Genomic DNA, 15,592 nt, shown 5'->3' with positions numbered 1-15,592 from the left:
TGTGGTCGTTCTTTTTCCAGATTGGAGGATGCTTCGAATATAGTTTTTGCTTGGCTATAGTAGGGTTTGGTTGGTTGTTTTTCATGTTTGAGTATTGTTGTATTGTCTTTGACGATATGCTTATATCATGTGTATGGTGTTCCATTTATTTTAGGCCTTATTTTGCTTGGGGTGTAATCGATGGATTGTTCTTGCATTTTTGCTTCTTTGAAGTTACAATCTGTATATTTTGGCATTTGACCATTATTGTTTTCTTAAATAAAATTTTTTTTTGCTGTGCCAAAAAAAAGTAAGATTAAACCGAGGGGAGCTGGTAGAGGTAGTCATCTCTTGAAAATTTTAAATTATCATATATTTTAGATATTTTCTTTGTATTTTTATTGATAATCTCAATCTATCTTTATTCTCTATACTTTTATCAATAGTTGTTCACGGCGTGGGTGGTCGTCAGATAGAGGACGGTCAGGGTAGGTTCAGTGACGCCAACTGTAACGGTAAAAGGTGGCGGTCGACTTGGGTATATGGATTATATTTAGGGTTTTCAAACTTTGGGGTAAAGAATTTCAAATTTTTTTGGGTTTTTTAAATATAGTTTTAATTTTTTTATTTTAAATAAAATTTTTAAAATTATCTGATTGCGACACGTATCACTTAACTGTGAAATTTAACGTCCGCTATCGATCAAACACCTAAAGTGATAATATTTATAACACTAAGCACCTTAATTGTCCCGAAAAAAATTAGACAATACTTTAAGAAAAATGGTATAATTTAGACACTTATGTATCAAGCCATAAAATTTCTATGAGATATTGACTTATGGGCTCTCCGTCTCTACATCACTATGCTACATGTGAGTAAATATGGTAACTTTTTATTAAATCCTAATAAGAATTGAGAATTATGTATGGTTTTTCTTTAATCTTGATTTTGAAATAACAATAAAAAAATATTATTCATCATTTTGGGTTACGTATAATCAAACACTTATAAAATCATCTTTTAAAAAAAATTGAAAACAAATCGTTTTTAAAGATAATTTTCAAATTTGTGCTTAGAAATCAAAAAATATAAAATAAGTTCGGAATTCAATTACATGTGAGTAAAGATTATCACTGTCACAACACCCAAACTTAATACATAATTGATCGCATGTTGTTTTAATTGAAGATTTACGATTCGGGCTTAAATATAATTTACGACCATTTATCTATGAAAATTTTAAAAGAGGCAGAATCTCATCTTCAATAGACAATACGACTTTAATCATACGTACTAAAGAGAAAGGTGTTACTTTTGTAGAAGTCCATATTGATATTCGATAAGAACACAAAGCGAATGACAATTTCTCGTGTCAATCCTTATAATTTTCAACCATCTTCTCAATGATCTTTTTCATGTTTTAATTCGATAAGAATTCCATGCAATTTTCAAAATAATAGCAAGAAAGGACCTACCCTTAAGTCGAGAAATCGCTCACGCAATCTCCCAACTTCAATTCCTAACATCCTACTGCAAACAACAAATTTAAAGAACACCGACCAAACGGTACTTTTGAAAAAAAATAGTAACATTCACTTATGAAATAGCTTCCACTCATTTAGTGAAGTTATCTTAAACTGCCCATTAAAGGCTTACGGTATAATTGGTCTAATGACGTTCATGTCTACATGAAAAATGACCACGAATCAAATATTATATGGAGAAGTGAAAGTAGAACATGAATTCTATCCTCGTAAATTTAGTATTTACGAAGTTTTCGTATATAATTGATACAATCTCTTTTTATAAGAGACCAGTAATATCCGGATGACGATGACCAAGAAGAGGAAGATGTAACTCTAGGGTTCGTGGAAAAGCCTGAGCATAACTGGTCACTTTTCCGTCTAACAGTTTCCATCTAAAGCCAGAAATCAAATTTCTCCCTTTCTTTGATACGAGTTAACACATGCTCTTAGCAACTACTTGTGGTGTCATCATGTTCTTCAAATAGTTTGCCATTCCACCATTAGCAATGGGTAAAACCGCTGTTGAAAATTAAACTTAATTCTAGAAGTTTGACAAGTAAAAAATGATGGCTAAAAGAATATGCTTAATTATTAAGCAACGTGCATGCTTAATAAATTAAGGGGGAAAACACGTGACAACACCAAATGTTGAATTAGCAGCAAGCAATTCTTATCAAATAAGAATGGACTTTGAAAAGTCAAAATTATATGGAATTTAATCAAGGCAAGCAAATATTAAGGCGACAGAGAGAAATTGAGAAACATCCACAGAACTGAAAATAAGTTGGTTACTACACCTATAAATATGTATGTAGATTAGTTTTAAAATCTATGCAAAGTGAATGAGAAGGAATATGAGAAAAGGGTCAAAAAAGCCAGAATGAGAAATAACTTAACAAAGCTATTAGAGAATGAAAAAGCTTAGCAAAGCAAGGACGAGAAAAAACTTAGCAAAGCAAGGATGAGAAATAGCTTAACAAAGCTATAAGAGAAAAGGTGAAGCTTAGCAAAGTTTATTGAGGTTGTGTTTGTAAACTAGCTGCAACTAGTGTTGTAGTATTGTAATATTGGGGTAATATCGTTGTAACGTATTTTATCTCATATTAATAATATTTCGAGTTATATAAATTACCCGAGAGCCCACCTACGCTTCCAACAACCGCGAACCCAGTGCCTTTAGCAATAATGTATATTACAGAACCAGGATTTGTTTAACTTCAAAACAAATAAAAAGCTTATGATTAATTTTAGCAAAGTTGCAGAGCTGGACCCGACGAAGCAGAGATGAGATTTGAAAAACAAACAAAAAACTGACCACAGTGGGAGTCGAACCCACGACCTTCTGATCCGAAGTCAGACGCGCTAATCCACTGCGCTATGCGGTCCTATGTTATTTTAACTTAATATACTTATTAATATCGGATATGCTAAGTTCTTGCATGATGATTATAATGCTTCAGAAGTGTAGTAAACAGCGATATCCAGAAACAAAACAAACAGTGAAGACTGCAAGAACACTGGGTAGAGATATCATATACTTAATTAACATAAACCTCAAGAATTTATTGAAATATAGCAATTCAATTAAATTTTCTTAACCAATTGACATCGCACATACACCCTTATATATATATATATGTAGTTGCACGAATCAAAGATTTCTAAAGAGAATAACATTTCCTTTTACTACTGAGACCACTTGATGGATTCATCATTGAGCTTCCAATCATATTTTTTTCATATTTATCCAAATGAACCTACAATGCATTTCATGATTATCAAGCATATATTAATCAGCATACTTATCATATCAAACATATATCATATAAGAGTATGTACATATTACCACCAAAAGTCATTCAACCACGTGCTTCCCAAGCAGATTCATCTACCCAATGGTCAAACGATCAATGCAATGCTCCCTTGACCTTTAACTATGTAAGGATGCATTAAAAATATAATTATAATATAAAAGACATACATACTTGATAAATAAAAACCTTAGTTTTTACACACCAAAGGGACTCCACACTATAACCCTAACTGCATTCATACTACTCTAAAAAGAAAGATAGTAAATGTATACTTCTGAATTGATACATAATGAGTCACAGTTTGATGTGAGGCTCAAAATAACCTTGTCTAACACTTGGAACATGTACTAGGTAACACCATGTGAGCTAAGCTTCGAGCTCAGTGAGGCAAAACATATATAAAGCATGGTCATATTATACAAACACATAAAAAATATCATAATCACATATTCATAAACAAACATGATCAAGTTCATTATATAAGCATCATGGCCATCATATTCAAGATCATGTCATATATATATATATATATACCATTAAGTTCATCATATAACCCTTAAGACATTAACCATATACCTCTGTAAACAACATGAATGATAAGTTAGGTATGCGAGTAAACAATATGATGCTTAAAGTGCAAGAGCAGTATGGTGCTTAAGCAAAATAAAAATATTATGCACAAAGCAAAATGTTGATCGCTATGGTGCCCGAAGCTCAAGGTTGATCACAAAATATACGGTACTCTACGGCATACCAATTATACCTAATAAATTTCACTAGTTTACAAGGTCGAATATATGTTTTCATTGATTCTTCATTTAGAATGTTCATAGTCATCATCTCAAGAATTCATACCATGTACATGATATATTCATATGATCATTTAGCCTGGTATCATATCATATATCCATTTGGTCATATAAGTGATAAAGTAGGCCTGTAAAACTTTATACTAAACTAGTGGACTCACCTCAATTCCAAGCTCAAAACTGTTAGGTATGACTCATAAATATACCAGTAAAGAGGACAGGAGATGGAGCGGAGTGAGCGAAGCGAACGCAGCGAACATCAACTGTCCTTACAAAGAAAGTCTCGTTGTGGGGTTACGAATTATGTGGGTTGGGGGTGCGGGGGCGCAACCCCCGCGGTACGGTACAGGGTTAATTTTGTAATTATGTACCAGGGTTTTCTATTATAAATAGAGATGTAACCTAGACCTAAAATATCATTGAATAAAAACTTCTAGCGCCGCCTAGGCACCGAGGACGTAAGCACATTGCCGAACCTCGTAAAATTCTCGTGTTCTTTTGTTTTCTTTACCCGTTTTCGTCAACAATTGGTATCAGATGTCAGGAGCAAAATTCGAAGTCGCGAAATTCGATGGTCAGGGTAACTTCAGATTATGGCAAACGAGGGTGAAGGATCTATTGGCGCAGCAAGGGATCTTGAAGGCTTTGCGATCTACAAAGCCGGCGTCGATGGATGAGGAAGATTGAGAAGAATTGCAGCAGCGAGCGGCAGGAACCATACGATTATGCTTGGCGGACGAGGTCATGTATCACGTCATGCATCTATCGTCTCCAGACGAAATTTGGAGGAAGTTGGAAAGTCAGTTTATGTCCAAATCCTTAACGACAAAACTGTATCTGAAGCAGCGGCTGTATGGGCTGAAGATGCAGGACGATCACGATTTGGCGCAACACGTGAATGTCTTCAATCAAATCGTTTCTGATCTGGCTCGGCTTGATGTGAAAATTGAGGATGAAGACAGAGCGATGATTCTGTTGTGTTCGTTGCCTCCCTCTTACGAACACATGGTGACTACTCTTACATATGGGAAAGAGACTATCAATGTTGAGGAGATTACTGCAGCCTTGTTGGCTCACAACCAGCGGAAGCAAAATGCAGGGGAAAGCTCTCAAGCCGATAGCTTATATGTCAAGGGTAATCGAGATCGTGGACGGAAGCCAGAGAAGGCAGGGTCCGGGAAGCGGAATTCCAGATCCAAATCCAGGGATAAGAAGACGATTCACTGTTACAAGTGCAAGGAGGCGGGACATATGAAGCAAGACTGTCCGAAGTTGAAAAAGAAGACTGATGAGAAGCGTGATGGCTCATCCAAGTCTGTGAACGTGGTCGAGGATGATAATTCCTATTGCAGTGAGGGTGATATGCTTTCTATTTCAACGACACAATTGACGGATGCTTGGATTCTTGATTCTGGATGTTCTTATCACATCACGCCAAATAGGGAATGGTTTTCGACATACAGGCCGGTTAATTCTGGTTCGGTTTATTTGGGTGATGATCGATGTTGCAATATTGTTGGTATTGGTGATGTCAGAATTAAGATGCACGATGGCTCCGTTCGGACGTTGAGTGGTGTTCGACATATCCCAGACTTGAAGAAGAATTTGATTTCCTTGGGCACTTTGCACAAGAATGGTTTTATCCCTAAGGCTGACGAGGATAGGGAAACCATTCGGATTGTTAAAGGAGCATTGACTGTGATGAAAGGCAAGATGACTGCAGGGAATATCTACAGATTGTTAGGGAGTACCGTTGCAGGTGGAGTTCACTCTGTTGAGTCCTGTGATGATACGACAAAATTGTGGCATATGCGCCTTGCTCATCTTAGTGAACGTGGTATGGCAGAATTACACAAGAGAAACTTGTTGCATGGTGTCAAAAGCTGTAAGCTCGACTTTTGCAAGTATTGTGTTCTTGGTAAACAGACTAAAGTCCGTTTCAAGACTGCGAAGCACACAACTCAAGGGATTCTTGATTATGTGCATTCTGATGTATGGGGGCTTTCCACGACATCGTCTTTGGGTGGATCTAGGTACTATGTTACTTTTATTGATGATTTTTCACGGAAAGTTTGGGTGTATTTTTTGAAACAGAAATCTGAAGTTTTTGAGAAGTTCAAGCTGTGGAAAGCTGAGGTAGAAAACCAAACAGGACGAAAAATCAAGTGTTTGCGGTCTGACAATGGTACGGAGTACACAGATTCACAGTTCCTACAATTCTGTAAGGAGCATGGGATTCAGAGGCATTTTACAGTGCGCAAGACACCACAACAGAATGGTGTTGCGGAACGAATGAACAGGTCGTTGAATGAAAGAGCCAGATGTTTGCGGTTGAATGCGGGGATTCCCAAACACTTCTGGGCTGAGGCTGTTAACATGGCGTGTTACCTTATCAACAGATCGCCAAGGGCATCGCTGGCTGGGAAAGTTGCAGAAGAGGTATGGACTGGTCATGATGTTAGTTTTGATAACTTACGGATTTTTGGTTGTCCTGCTTATGTGCATGTACCTGCTGATGAGAGATCCAAACTTGATGCAAAATCGAAGGAGTGCATTTTTCTGGGTTACAAGAAAGGTGTCAAAGGATTCAAGTTCTGGGATCCAGTTGCGAAGAAAGTTGTGATTAGTAGAGATGTCGTTTTTGATGAACAATCCATGTTGCAGCAGAAGCAAGACACGACAGTGGTGGATTTCGAGCAGTTTCCAGTTGAGAAACCAGAAACTTCTCAACCGACTTCTGGTGGTTCCACTACGGATGATTTGCAGGATTATAGTCTCGCCAGAGACAGGGTGAGACGGACGAATATAAAGCCTCCGAACAGATTGGGTTTTGAAGACTTGGTATCTTTTGCACTTATTGTTAGCAGTGATGATCCGGTTACTTTTCATGATGCCGTTACTAGTCAGGAAAACGACAAGTGGATGGCAGCCATGGTTGAGGAGATGGAGTCTTTGAATCACAATCGCACATGGGAGTTAGTTCCCCTTCCTGAGGGTAAGAAGCCGATTGGTTGCAAATGGGTGTATAAGAAGAAACCAGTAGTAACAGAAAAAGAGGGGAGAAGTTCAAGGCTCGTTGGTAGCGAAGGGTTTTTCACAGCAGAAAGGAGTTGATTATGATGAAATCTTTTCTCCTGTGGTCAGGCACACTTCAATCCGAGCAGTACTTGCATTGGTGGCTAGTTGGGATTTGCATTTAGAGCAGATGGATGTTAAAACTGCTTTTTTGCATGGTGATTTAGAGGAGCAGATCTACATGCGACAACCTGAAGGTTTCACTCAACCTGGAAACGAGCATTTAGTTTGCAGATTGAAGAAATCTTTGTACGGGTTGAAACAGTCTCCGAGACAGTGGTATAAACGGTTTGACTCATATATGATCAAGATTGGCTAAAACCGATGTGAGTATGATTGTTGTGTCTATGTTAAGAGCCTTGATGATGGTTCTTTTATTTTTCTATTACTGTATGTTGATGATATGTTGATTGCTGCGAAGAACATGGATGATGTTATCGGTTTGAAAACTTTATTGAGTCAGGAATTTGATATGAAAGATTTAGGTGCTGCAAAGAAAATTCTTGGAATGGAAATTTGCAGGGACAGAGACTCAAGGAAACTGCGGCTATCTCAACGGGGTTATGTTGAGAAAATGCTAGAAAGGTTTGCGATGAGCAGCGCAAAACCAGTTAGCACTCCATTGGCGAATCACTTTAAGCTCTCATCAGAACAGTGCCCCAAGACAGATAAGGAAGCTGAAGATATGGCAAAGGTTCCGTATTCTAATGCTGTTGGCTGCTTGATGTATGCGATGGTATGTACTCGTCCTGATTTAGCTCATGCTGTTAGTCAAGTTTGTAAGTACATGTCTAAACCTGGTAAGCACATTGGGAAGCAGTCAAGTGGATCTTTCGGTACTTAAAGGGTACTGTGGGACATGGAATTGTTTTTGAGAGTCAGCGGGATAATCCTTTGGTTGTAGGATATGTGGATTCAGACTATGCAGGTGACTTGGATAATAGAAGATCTACGACAGGGTATGTCTTTACTCTTGGTGGAGGGCCTATTTGTTGGAAGTCTATTGTTCAATCTATTGTGGCTCTATCTACAACTGAAGCTGAGTACATGGCAACGGCTGAAGCTGCAAAAGAAGCTTTATGGCTTACTGGTTTAGTGAAGGAGTTGGGTGTTCAACAAGGTGGAGTTCAGTTGCTTTGTGATAATCAAAGTGCTATTCACTTGGCTAAGAATCAGGTGTATCGTGCTAGAACTAAACATATTGATGTAAGGTTCCACAAGATCAGAGAGTTGGTTGCATCTGGAGAGGTTTTGTTTCAGAAGGTACATACTGATGAAAATGCCGCTGATATGTTCACTAAGCCAGTTACGACAGACAAGTTCAAGCATTGCTTGGACTTGTTGAATGTTTCGAGTTGTTAAAGAATCAAGGTAACCCAACCCACATTGAATTTTCAAGAGGCAGGATATTCGCCAAGGTGGAGATTTGTTAGGTATGGCTCATAAATATACCAGTAAAGAGGACAGGAGATGGAGCGGAGTGAGCGAAGCGAACGCAGCGAACATCAACTGTCCTTACAAAGAAAGTCTCGTTGTGGGGTTATGAATTATGTGGGTTGGGGGTGCGGGGGCGCAACCCCCGCGGTACGGTACAGGGTTAATTTTGTAATTATGTACCAGGGTTTTCTATTATAAATAAAGATGTAACCTAGACCTAAAATATCATTGAATAAAAACTTCTAGCGCCGCCTAGGCACCGAGGACGTAAGCACATTGCCGAACCTCGTAAAATTCTCGTGTTCTTTTGTTTTCTTTACCCGTTTTCGTCAACAAAAACGTGTAGTCAAGCCTTCAAAGGATTCAATCTACAAGTTTAGCCTTCCCTTTTGAGGTTCCGCCATCAACCTCTTCCTTGAAACCTTCAAACAAAAACATGAATACAAATATTACTATACATCATATTTAAGCTTCCTTATAACCAAAATTCTTAAGAATTAAACATGTAAAATAAACTTTCTTACCCTTTCACCTTTTAGCTGTAACATCCTCAATATCGGGTTAGTGATTTAAGTGTAAGATTTTTTTTAAAATTCAATGACTAAATTAAATAAATTAAAAAGTGAAGGAATTAATTGAAAGATGTTGGTGTAGGATGATTTAGCGAATGAAGGAAAAGTAAAAGGGTAAATGGGTCTTTGAACAAGGAAAATAATTAAAAATTTGATGGTGGGTATTATAATACCCATGTGGAGCATATGTTGGGAAATTAAGTTTCCAGACATTTCTCCCATCTTCATCTTCTTCTCTTCTCCAAAGTGAAGCCAAAGCTAAGATAAGGTGAGTTTGATTTCTTTGGTTAATCCTTCAAATTCAAGCATGAGTTTGATTCATGAAGCTTTAGGAAACATGATGGAAGGAAAAGAGACTTAGAAACTCAAAGAGTTTTGAGTTATAGAAGATTAAAGAGAATGGGTTTCAAAGTGAAAATTTGAATAAGAGGGTTTAAATGAATTTGGAAGTTGGATTTGACTTGTCATCAATCTAGTTAAGGCATAAGAAGTGCTAGAATTGAATTTAGAACATGTTGAAATTTGAGTATGATTCTTGAATTTCATAAAGAGGAGAGGATATTGAGGTTAAAGATGGGATAAATGAATATTAGTGAGGCTAAGCATGTGTATGCATGTTAGGATTATTAAAGGGGAGGAAATATGAAGAATTGAGCTGAAATGAAATAATTTTCGTGCTGAAAACGTGAATTCTGGGCCAGGGGTATCGATACCATTCAACAGGTACCAATACCTACTTTAAATAAGCAATGAAACTACCTTTCCTTTGGTTTAAGAAATGAAAGTTTAGGATATGTTATTAGTATACTGATATGTATCAATGTATTATTATGTAGATATAGAACGTAATTCTGTTCCGGAACAATCGAAGGATTAGAATCGAGTCAAAGTAAGCAAGGCTAAGGTGAGTGCACATACTAGATAGAATTGTATGGAGATAAGACTTGCGATAAGTCTATCTCTTATAGTTGAATTCATGATTTCATATTCATGTACATGCATCTATATATATATTGGATACATTGATTTCATGCATAATTCATTTATGCTTTAATATGATATTATATGAAAGAATGCAATTGTGAGAGAATCAATTCAGGAATGTGAATTAATGGAAATGATCATATGTGTACATGTGAAGTGAAATATGTGTTTATATGAAAAGTGATGAAAAAGATATGAAAATGAGAAATGTATTCATATTTAAGCCCATGTTATTTAATATGAGAGTTGTAGGTATAATTGGCATGCCAAGAGTCGAGGGATATAGTGGTCTTTGGGACATAGTGGTCCTTCGTGACATATACAGTGGTCCTTCGGGACATAGTGGTCTTTCGGGACAAATATTCAGTGCCCCTAGTGGGAATTTATACGAGCTGTGGTGACAGCATATGTGCACAACCTCAGTGTACTCGCGTACTTTCTGTTCTCAATAATGTACATGGGCAATACAAAGATAAAGTGAAGTGAAATGTGCATAAGAAGATAAATTTCATATATGCATGACATGATCATATGTTGTAGTGTAATGGATACATGTAGGTATAATGTTACGATTGAACGGTAAGAGTGCATGTTTCATGAATTCATTGTTATATATTTAATTATGCCTCACAAAGACTATGACTTAGCGTGTAAGTGATTTACACGTAGGTACCAAGAAACAAGAAGAACAGAAATAGAAGTGGAAAAGACAACACCATTACTAGAAGATCATATCAGAAGTAAACAACAAAGTATGTATTTTGTTGTATAAAGTGTGTCGACATGTAATAAGTTGTTAGTTATGAATGCTCTGATCGACTTTTCTAATGTTTTAAACTATATATGTAAATGGTAATTTGTATAACGATGAAAGGTTAAATTTTAAGAGTTTATGTATGTTTTACGTAAGTACTGTAGCAGAATATCGGTACCCTGGCAACAATCTGAAAAATTTTAGTTCACGGTACTGTTCATGATATTGTTCACGGTATTGTTCATAAATACGGTTTGCCTCAAAATTTTATAACAAACATTATTTAATACTATATTATCATATTTTCTTAAAATAAGTTCAAATATTTTGTTATTTGATAAGAATATTGTTTTAAAAAGTCAATGTGACATCTCGGACTCGTATTCGGGTTGGGTACGGGTTGGAGGTGTTACATTAACCCTAGCCATTAGCTTATCACTTGACAATTCTTCTTTAAAAAACTAAATTTATAATTGGAATTTATTATACTAATTCAAATAATTGAATTTGCTTCTTCAATCTTCAATGAAATTTGAACTATTTGCAGTCTCTATTTTGTTCTTTGGTGGATAGTAGGCAATGAGAAGATGAAGACATTAAATTTGCAATAAGAAGATAAAAATGATTCATCATTTTTTTTATCTGATATGATAGGTGTCCTAAACTTAAAAGGAAAGGGAGTTTGGGTAATCACTTTCTATTATAATTATATATTTGATTAATTTCCTTTTAACAACTCCACTTCTGAACCCTTTTTATCAACCACTTATAGATGCCAATTGTTTGCTAATTTCTCATTTTTAGACTCTTTAGACCTGTTACTACATGCGTCCGATCCTTCATATAAGCCAACATACTATTCGTAGAATCTAATAGTGAAAATTTTATTTAGATAAAATGATTTTATTATTTTGAAAGCCAAAAGAAAAAAGTAGTAACAAGAAATGTGAATTTGAGAAAGAAAGGAAAAAAGTTGCAACCGAAATAACTGCCTAATAGAAGGGGCCCACAAGTATCCGAAAGCGTCTCTCTCTCTCTCTCTCTCCAAATCTCAAATTTCCAATTTCCAAACAAAGCAGAAGCCTTTAAATCATAGGTTGACGAAGAGTAAGCTTCGCCCCTCGAATTCTGATAACCAAATAGCCGTAGTTTTTAATCCTTTTTGAATTGTGAATTCCATTTCCTCCCGTTCCAGTATTAGCAATGCTGAATCCATTTCCTCGAATTCCCAATTACCTTGTCCCGCCGTTGTTACCGCCACCGTCGCCGATTGAGCCGGAGCCGGAGCCTGAGCCACCGCCACTGTCTCCACCATCCACCAAGCCCGACCACTTTCTGCCTTCGCTATCCTCCCTCAGAGTGACTTCGGAGTTCGACAGTGATAGCCGCGTATTCTTCCACAAGCTGTCTTGTAAGCTGTTCGACAACCTTGCCAAGCTCAAGCTCTCCTTCATCAACAACAGCAAACGCGAGATCACGGAGCCCCAGTTGGCGTTGTTCTCGAAGCACTTGTCCGTCTACTACGACCCTGAAGAAAAGAATGCCGTCTTACAGGGCTCCTACGATGTGAATCCTACCTGGCATTTGAAAGCCGCCCTTGATATCAAGGTTGGTTTTCTCCCCGGACACTTTTGCCAATGTCAATGAAAATTGTATAGAATTAAAAGGGACCCTTAGTATTTATCCTTTTCTCTGTGCATTGGAGATATAAGAGATTGCTTATTTGGTTTTTAAGAAAAAAATCCAAGTGCCTGCTTTGTTTCTGGTGCTGCGGTTTGAGTATATAATGAAATCCATAACTGGGTTTCACGTGACTCTGTTTTCATAAAATGGTCGAGTTGGTATTCTTACTTTGAGGCTTGAAGATCTCAAACTGATAATGATGTACTTTTGGGAAGGGGAAGCCAACATTATCGCAATTGTTGTTCAAATGCTCAAATATATAGCTAGCTTTGTTTATTTACGGTGTATATGCTTCCTATTGCTCGATCAAATGCGATGTTATATGCTTTTTTTTGAAAAGTTAAAGGTAATCAATGAAATAGAGAGCTTTTATTGAACTATTATACGGTTTAATGGTCTGTTTTAGTGAGTTATTTATGCATATTAGTAAATAAATCTTTAATTTTAAAAAGTGCACCTCACTTCAATAAGGCACGCACCTCACGTCTCCACCTTGCGATTAGGCTATAGGACCCCTATCGCCTTAGTGCGCCTTGTGCCATTTTTTCCATTGTGCTGAATGAATATTTCCTGCTGCCCCTGAGTATCTCCCATATATGTTCTCAGGCACAACAAGGTGAAGTGGCAGTAATTGCAAAGTTTGCTGATCCCAGCTATGCTGTTGAAGTGTCGTCACCTATTCCAGATATTTCGTTGGTGAGCACCGTTTATCCTAGTGTTTTACTAGTGCAAATAAATCACTTAACATGTAGTTCAGGACAATTGAGGGCCATTTATCAGTCAATGAAGTATTTGGTAATTATCTTTCAGCCAATTTTTGTGGTTTTGAATTGCACTATCTGTGTAATTTTCCTTTTGCATCGGTCAACTTATGCTATACCCACTTTTGCATCACTTAAAACACTTGATTGATGGCAATGTTGTTGCATTACGCTTCCACTCCAATATATTTAAACGTGGGTCATAGTTGTTTTTTCTCTCTAATCATCTGAACTTTCCTGTTGCTGTATAGCCCAAAGCGACATTTAGATTTCCCATGGGAGAACTTTCATTAGAGGAGAGGGAAGAGGATGATGTTCCCAAGTTGTCATTAAATGGAATTGTTAAAGGTCCAATTTTGAAAGGAGTGGGCACTGCACGTTACAAGGATGAAGAACTGAAACTAAGATACTCATATAAGGTGGTTTTTCCCTGAATGTTATAATTTTGCGCTTTCAATCTTGTTTATTTACTTGTTCTGCGATAGGCTATACTTTGCCTTCCATGGGAGATCCACTGGTACAGTTAATGTTGAACAACTTAGATGGCTAGGTTTCAAAATTGACTATGGTGAAAATGCGGGATTGGAAAGATTATGGATAGTTTTGACGGTTCTATAATTGCAGGATGGATCAATGTCATTTACTCCTAGCATTTCACTACCAACAAATAGCGCATCGTTTGCGTTCAAGCGACGTTTCAGTCCATCGGATAAATTGAGGTTAGTACATAGCACTCCTTTATAAATACTGGTTGGAATCTGTCATGGAATTATTTGTGCACAAGGGCTAGATGTACAGTTCCTTTTGTTTTGCATGATAGAGTTTCATGAGATATAGAGATGATTGAAGCAGTGAAATGTACTTATGTGCAGCTACTGGTACAATATTGATACAAACTATTGGAGTGCCGTGTACAAGCACACGTATGACAAAGACATGAAATTCAAAGCAGGCTATGATTCAGAGGTTCGTCTTTGCTGGGCTTCTCTATGGGTAAGTTTATTCTATTCTGTCAAGCTTTTTGTTTGCTTGAGGTTCATTCCAATTAAAAAGATGATGATGACAAGTCTTAATGTTTCATTTCAGGTTGGTAATGAAAAAAGAAAGGGTAAGTCATCACCGGTGAAGATGAAAATCCAGTTCATGCTACAGGGATCGCAGGATGACATCAATTCAACGGTGATATTGTTCCGTGTTAAAAAGAGGTGGGATACTGTTATATTGCCCCGATTGCCATAGTTTCAGGGACACCTTCATTAATAAATTTACTGTAAACATAAACTAACTGATTGTTTCATTGATTTCAGATTTCAGTTTCCATCTCTGACAAACAGCTCCAGTGGTGCTTCATCTGAATACTGTTTCTCTGCCTTTGATCTCTGAGTCTGATATTGATTCAGGTTTTCTTAACCAAATCACGCACGACACAAATAGCCCCTCGGTTGCATCATCTTCGAGACTCCACCACCCAAATAACTCATCCATTCTTAAATGCTGGAGGTTCTGGTGGATGATAATGATATTGGTAAGTATTCCTCTTAATCCCCAGTTATGGGTCTGTGGTTGGTCTCAGAGATGTATGGCAAAGCAGCTTTAGCTTTGGGGACAATACGTTTGGTTATTACGAAACAATCAAGAGGAGTGGGGTTGGATGGAACAAGTGGTGCCCTGTGCCATATGAGCAACTCTCGGATCTCACACATTTTGCTGCAGAGATCATGCACTATTATTTCACAAATTTTGACTCACAGAATACTGGATTGATTGATGCTATTTATGGACCATTGTTTCTTTCTTTGTTTAGATTATTTAGATTTGTTTGTATATTACTATTCTTTAATGGTTCGATTATATATTTATAAAATATCTTCAGCTTTGATTCTTTTCTCTCGGAAAATAAGTATTTATTTTAGAATTCATCAAGTGAATTCAATTGTAAAAGGTGTTGTTCTTCCTAGAATAACTTTTTAATTATAAAAGGTGTAATTATTAACTAATAATTATAGTTTTTTAATATTGATCCAAAATGTATCAACAATCAAATTCAGCAACTTTTTACTCAATTCCTCAATAAATCAAATGCTTATCAACTACTTTTTTTTTTTAATAATATGAGGCGATTACAATATAATATATGTTTAGAACTTTCTTAACCTATCAACACACAACCTACAGACGCCACTATTCGAACCCGG

The 15,592-nt window shown here is 36.8% G+C and overlaps 1 protein-coding gene and 1 non-coding gene across 2 annotated transcripts; one reads left to right on the top strand and one right to left on the bottom strand.

The window, feature by feature from the left end:
- Positions 1 to 2,819: 2,819 nt before the first annotated feature.
- Positions 2,820 to 2,893, bottom strand: TRNAR-UCG. Its single transcript has one exon. It is a non-coding gene; the product is annotated as a tRNA-Arg (tRNA).
- Positions 2,894 to 12,156: 9,263 nt separating this feature from the next.
- LOC120117341 (outer envelope pore protein 37, chloroplastic-like) lies at positions 12,157 to 14,919 on the top strand. Its single transcript, XM_039137630.1, has 7 exons — positions 12,157 to 12,561; positions 13,243 to 13,332; positions 13,649 to 13,816; positions 14,022 to 14,116; positions 14,270 to 14,390; positions 14,484 to 14,602; positions 14,705 to 14,919. The coding sequence occupies exons 1-7, from the start codon at positions 12,157 to 12,159 to the stop codon at positions 14,778 to 14,780; spliced, it is 1,074 nt and encodes a 357-aa protein (XP_038993561.1). The 3' UTR covers positions 14,781 to 14,919.
- The last annotated feature ends 673 nt before the right edge of the window (positions 14,920 to 15,592 follow it).

The sequence above is a fragment of the Hibiscus syriacus genome, unplaced genomic scaffold (genome assembly GCF_006381635.1).
Source record: "Hibiscus syriacus cultivar Baekdansim isolate YM2019G1 unplaced genomic scaffold, ASM638163v2 tig00110319_pilon, whole genome shotgun sequence".
NCBI lineage: Eukaryota > Viridiplantae > Streptophyta > Magnoliopsida > Malvales > Malvaceae > Hibiscus > Hibiscus syriacus.
This window is presented reverse-complemented; position numbering and strand designations above follow the sequence as displayed.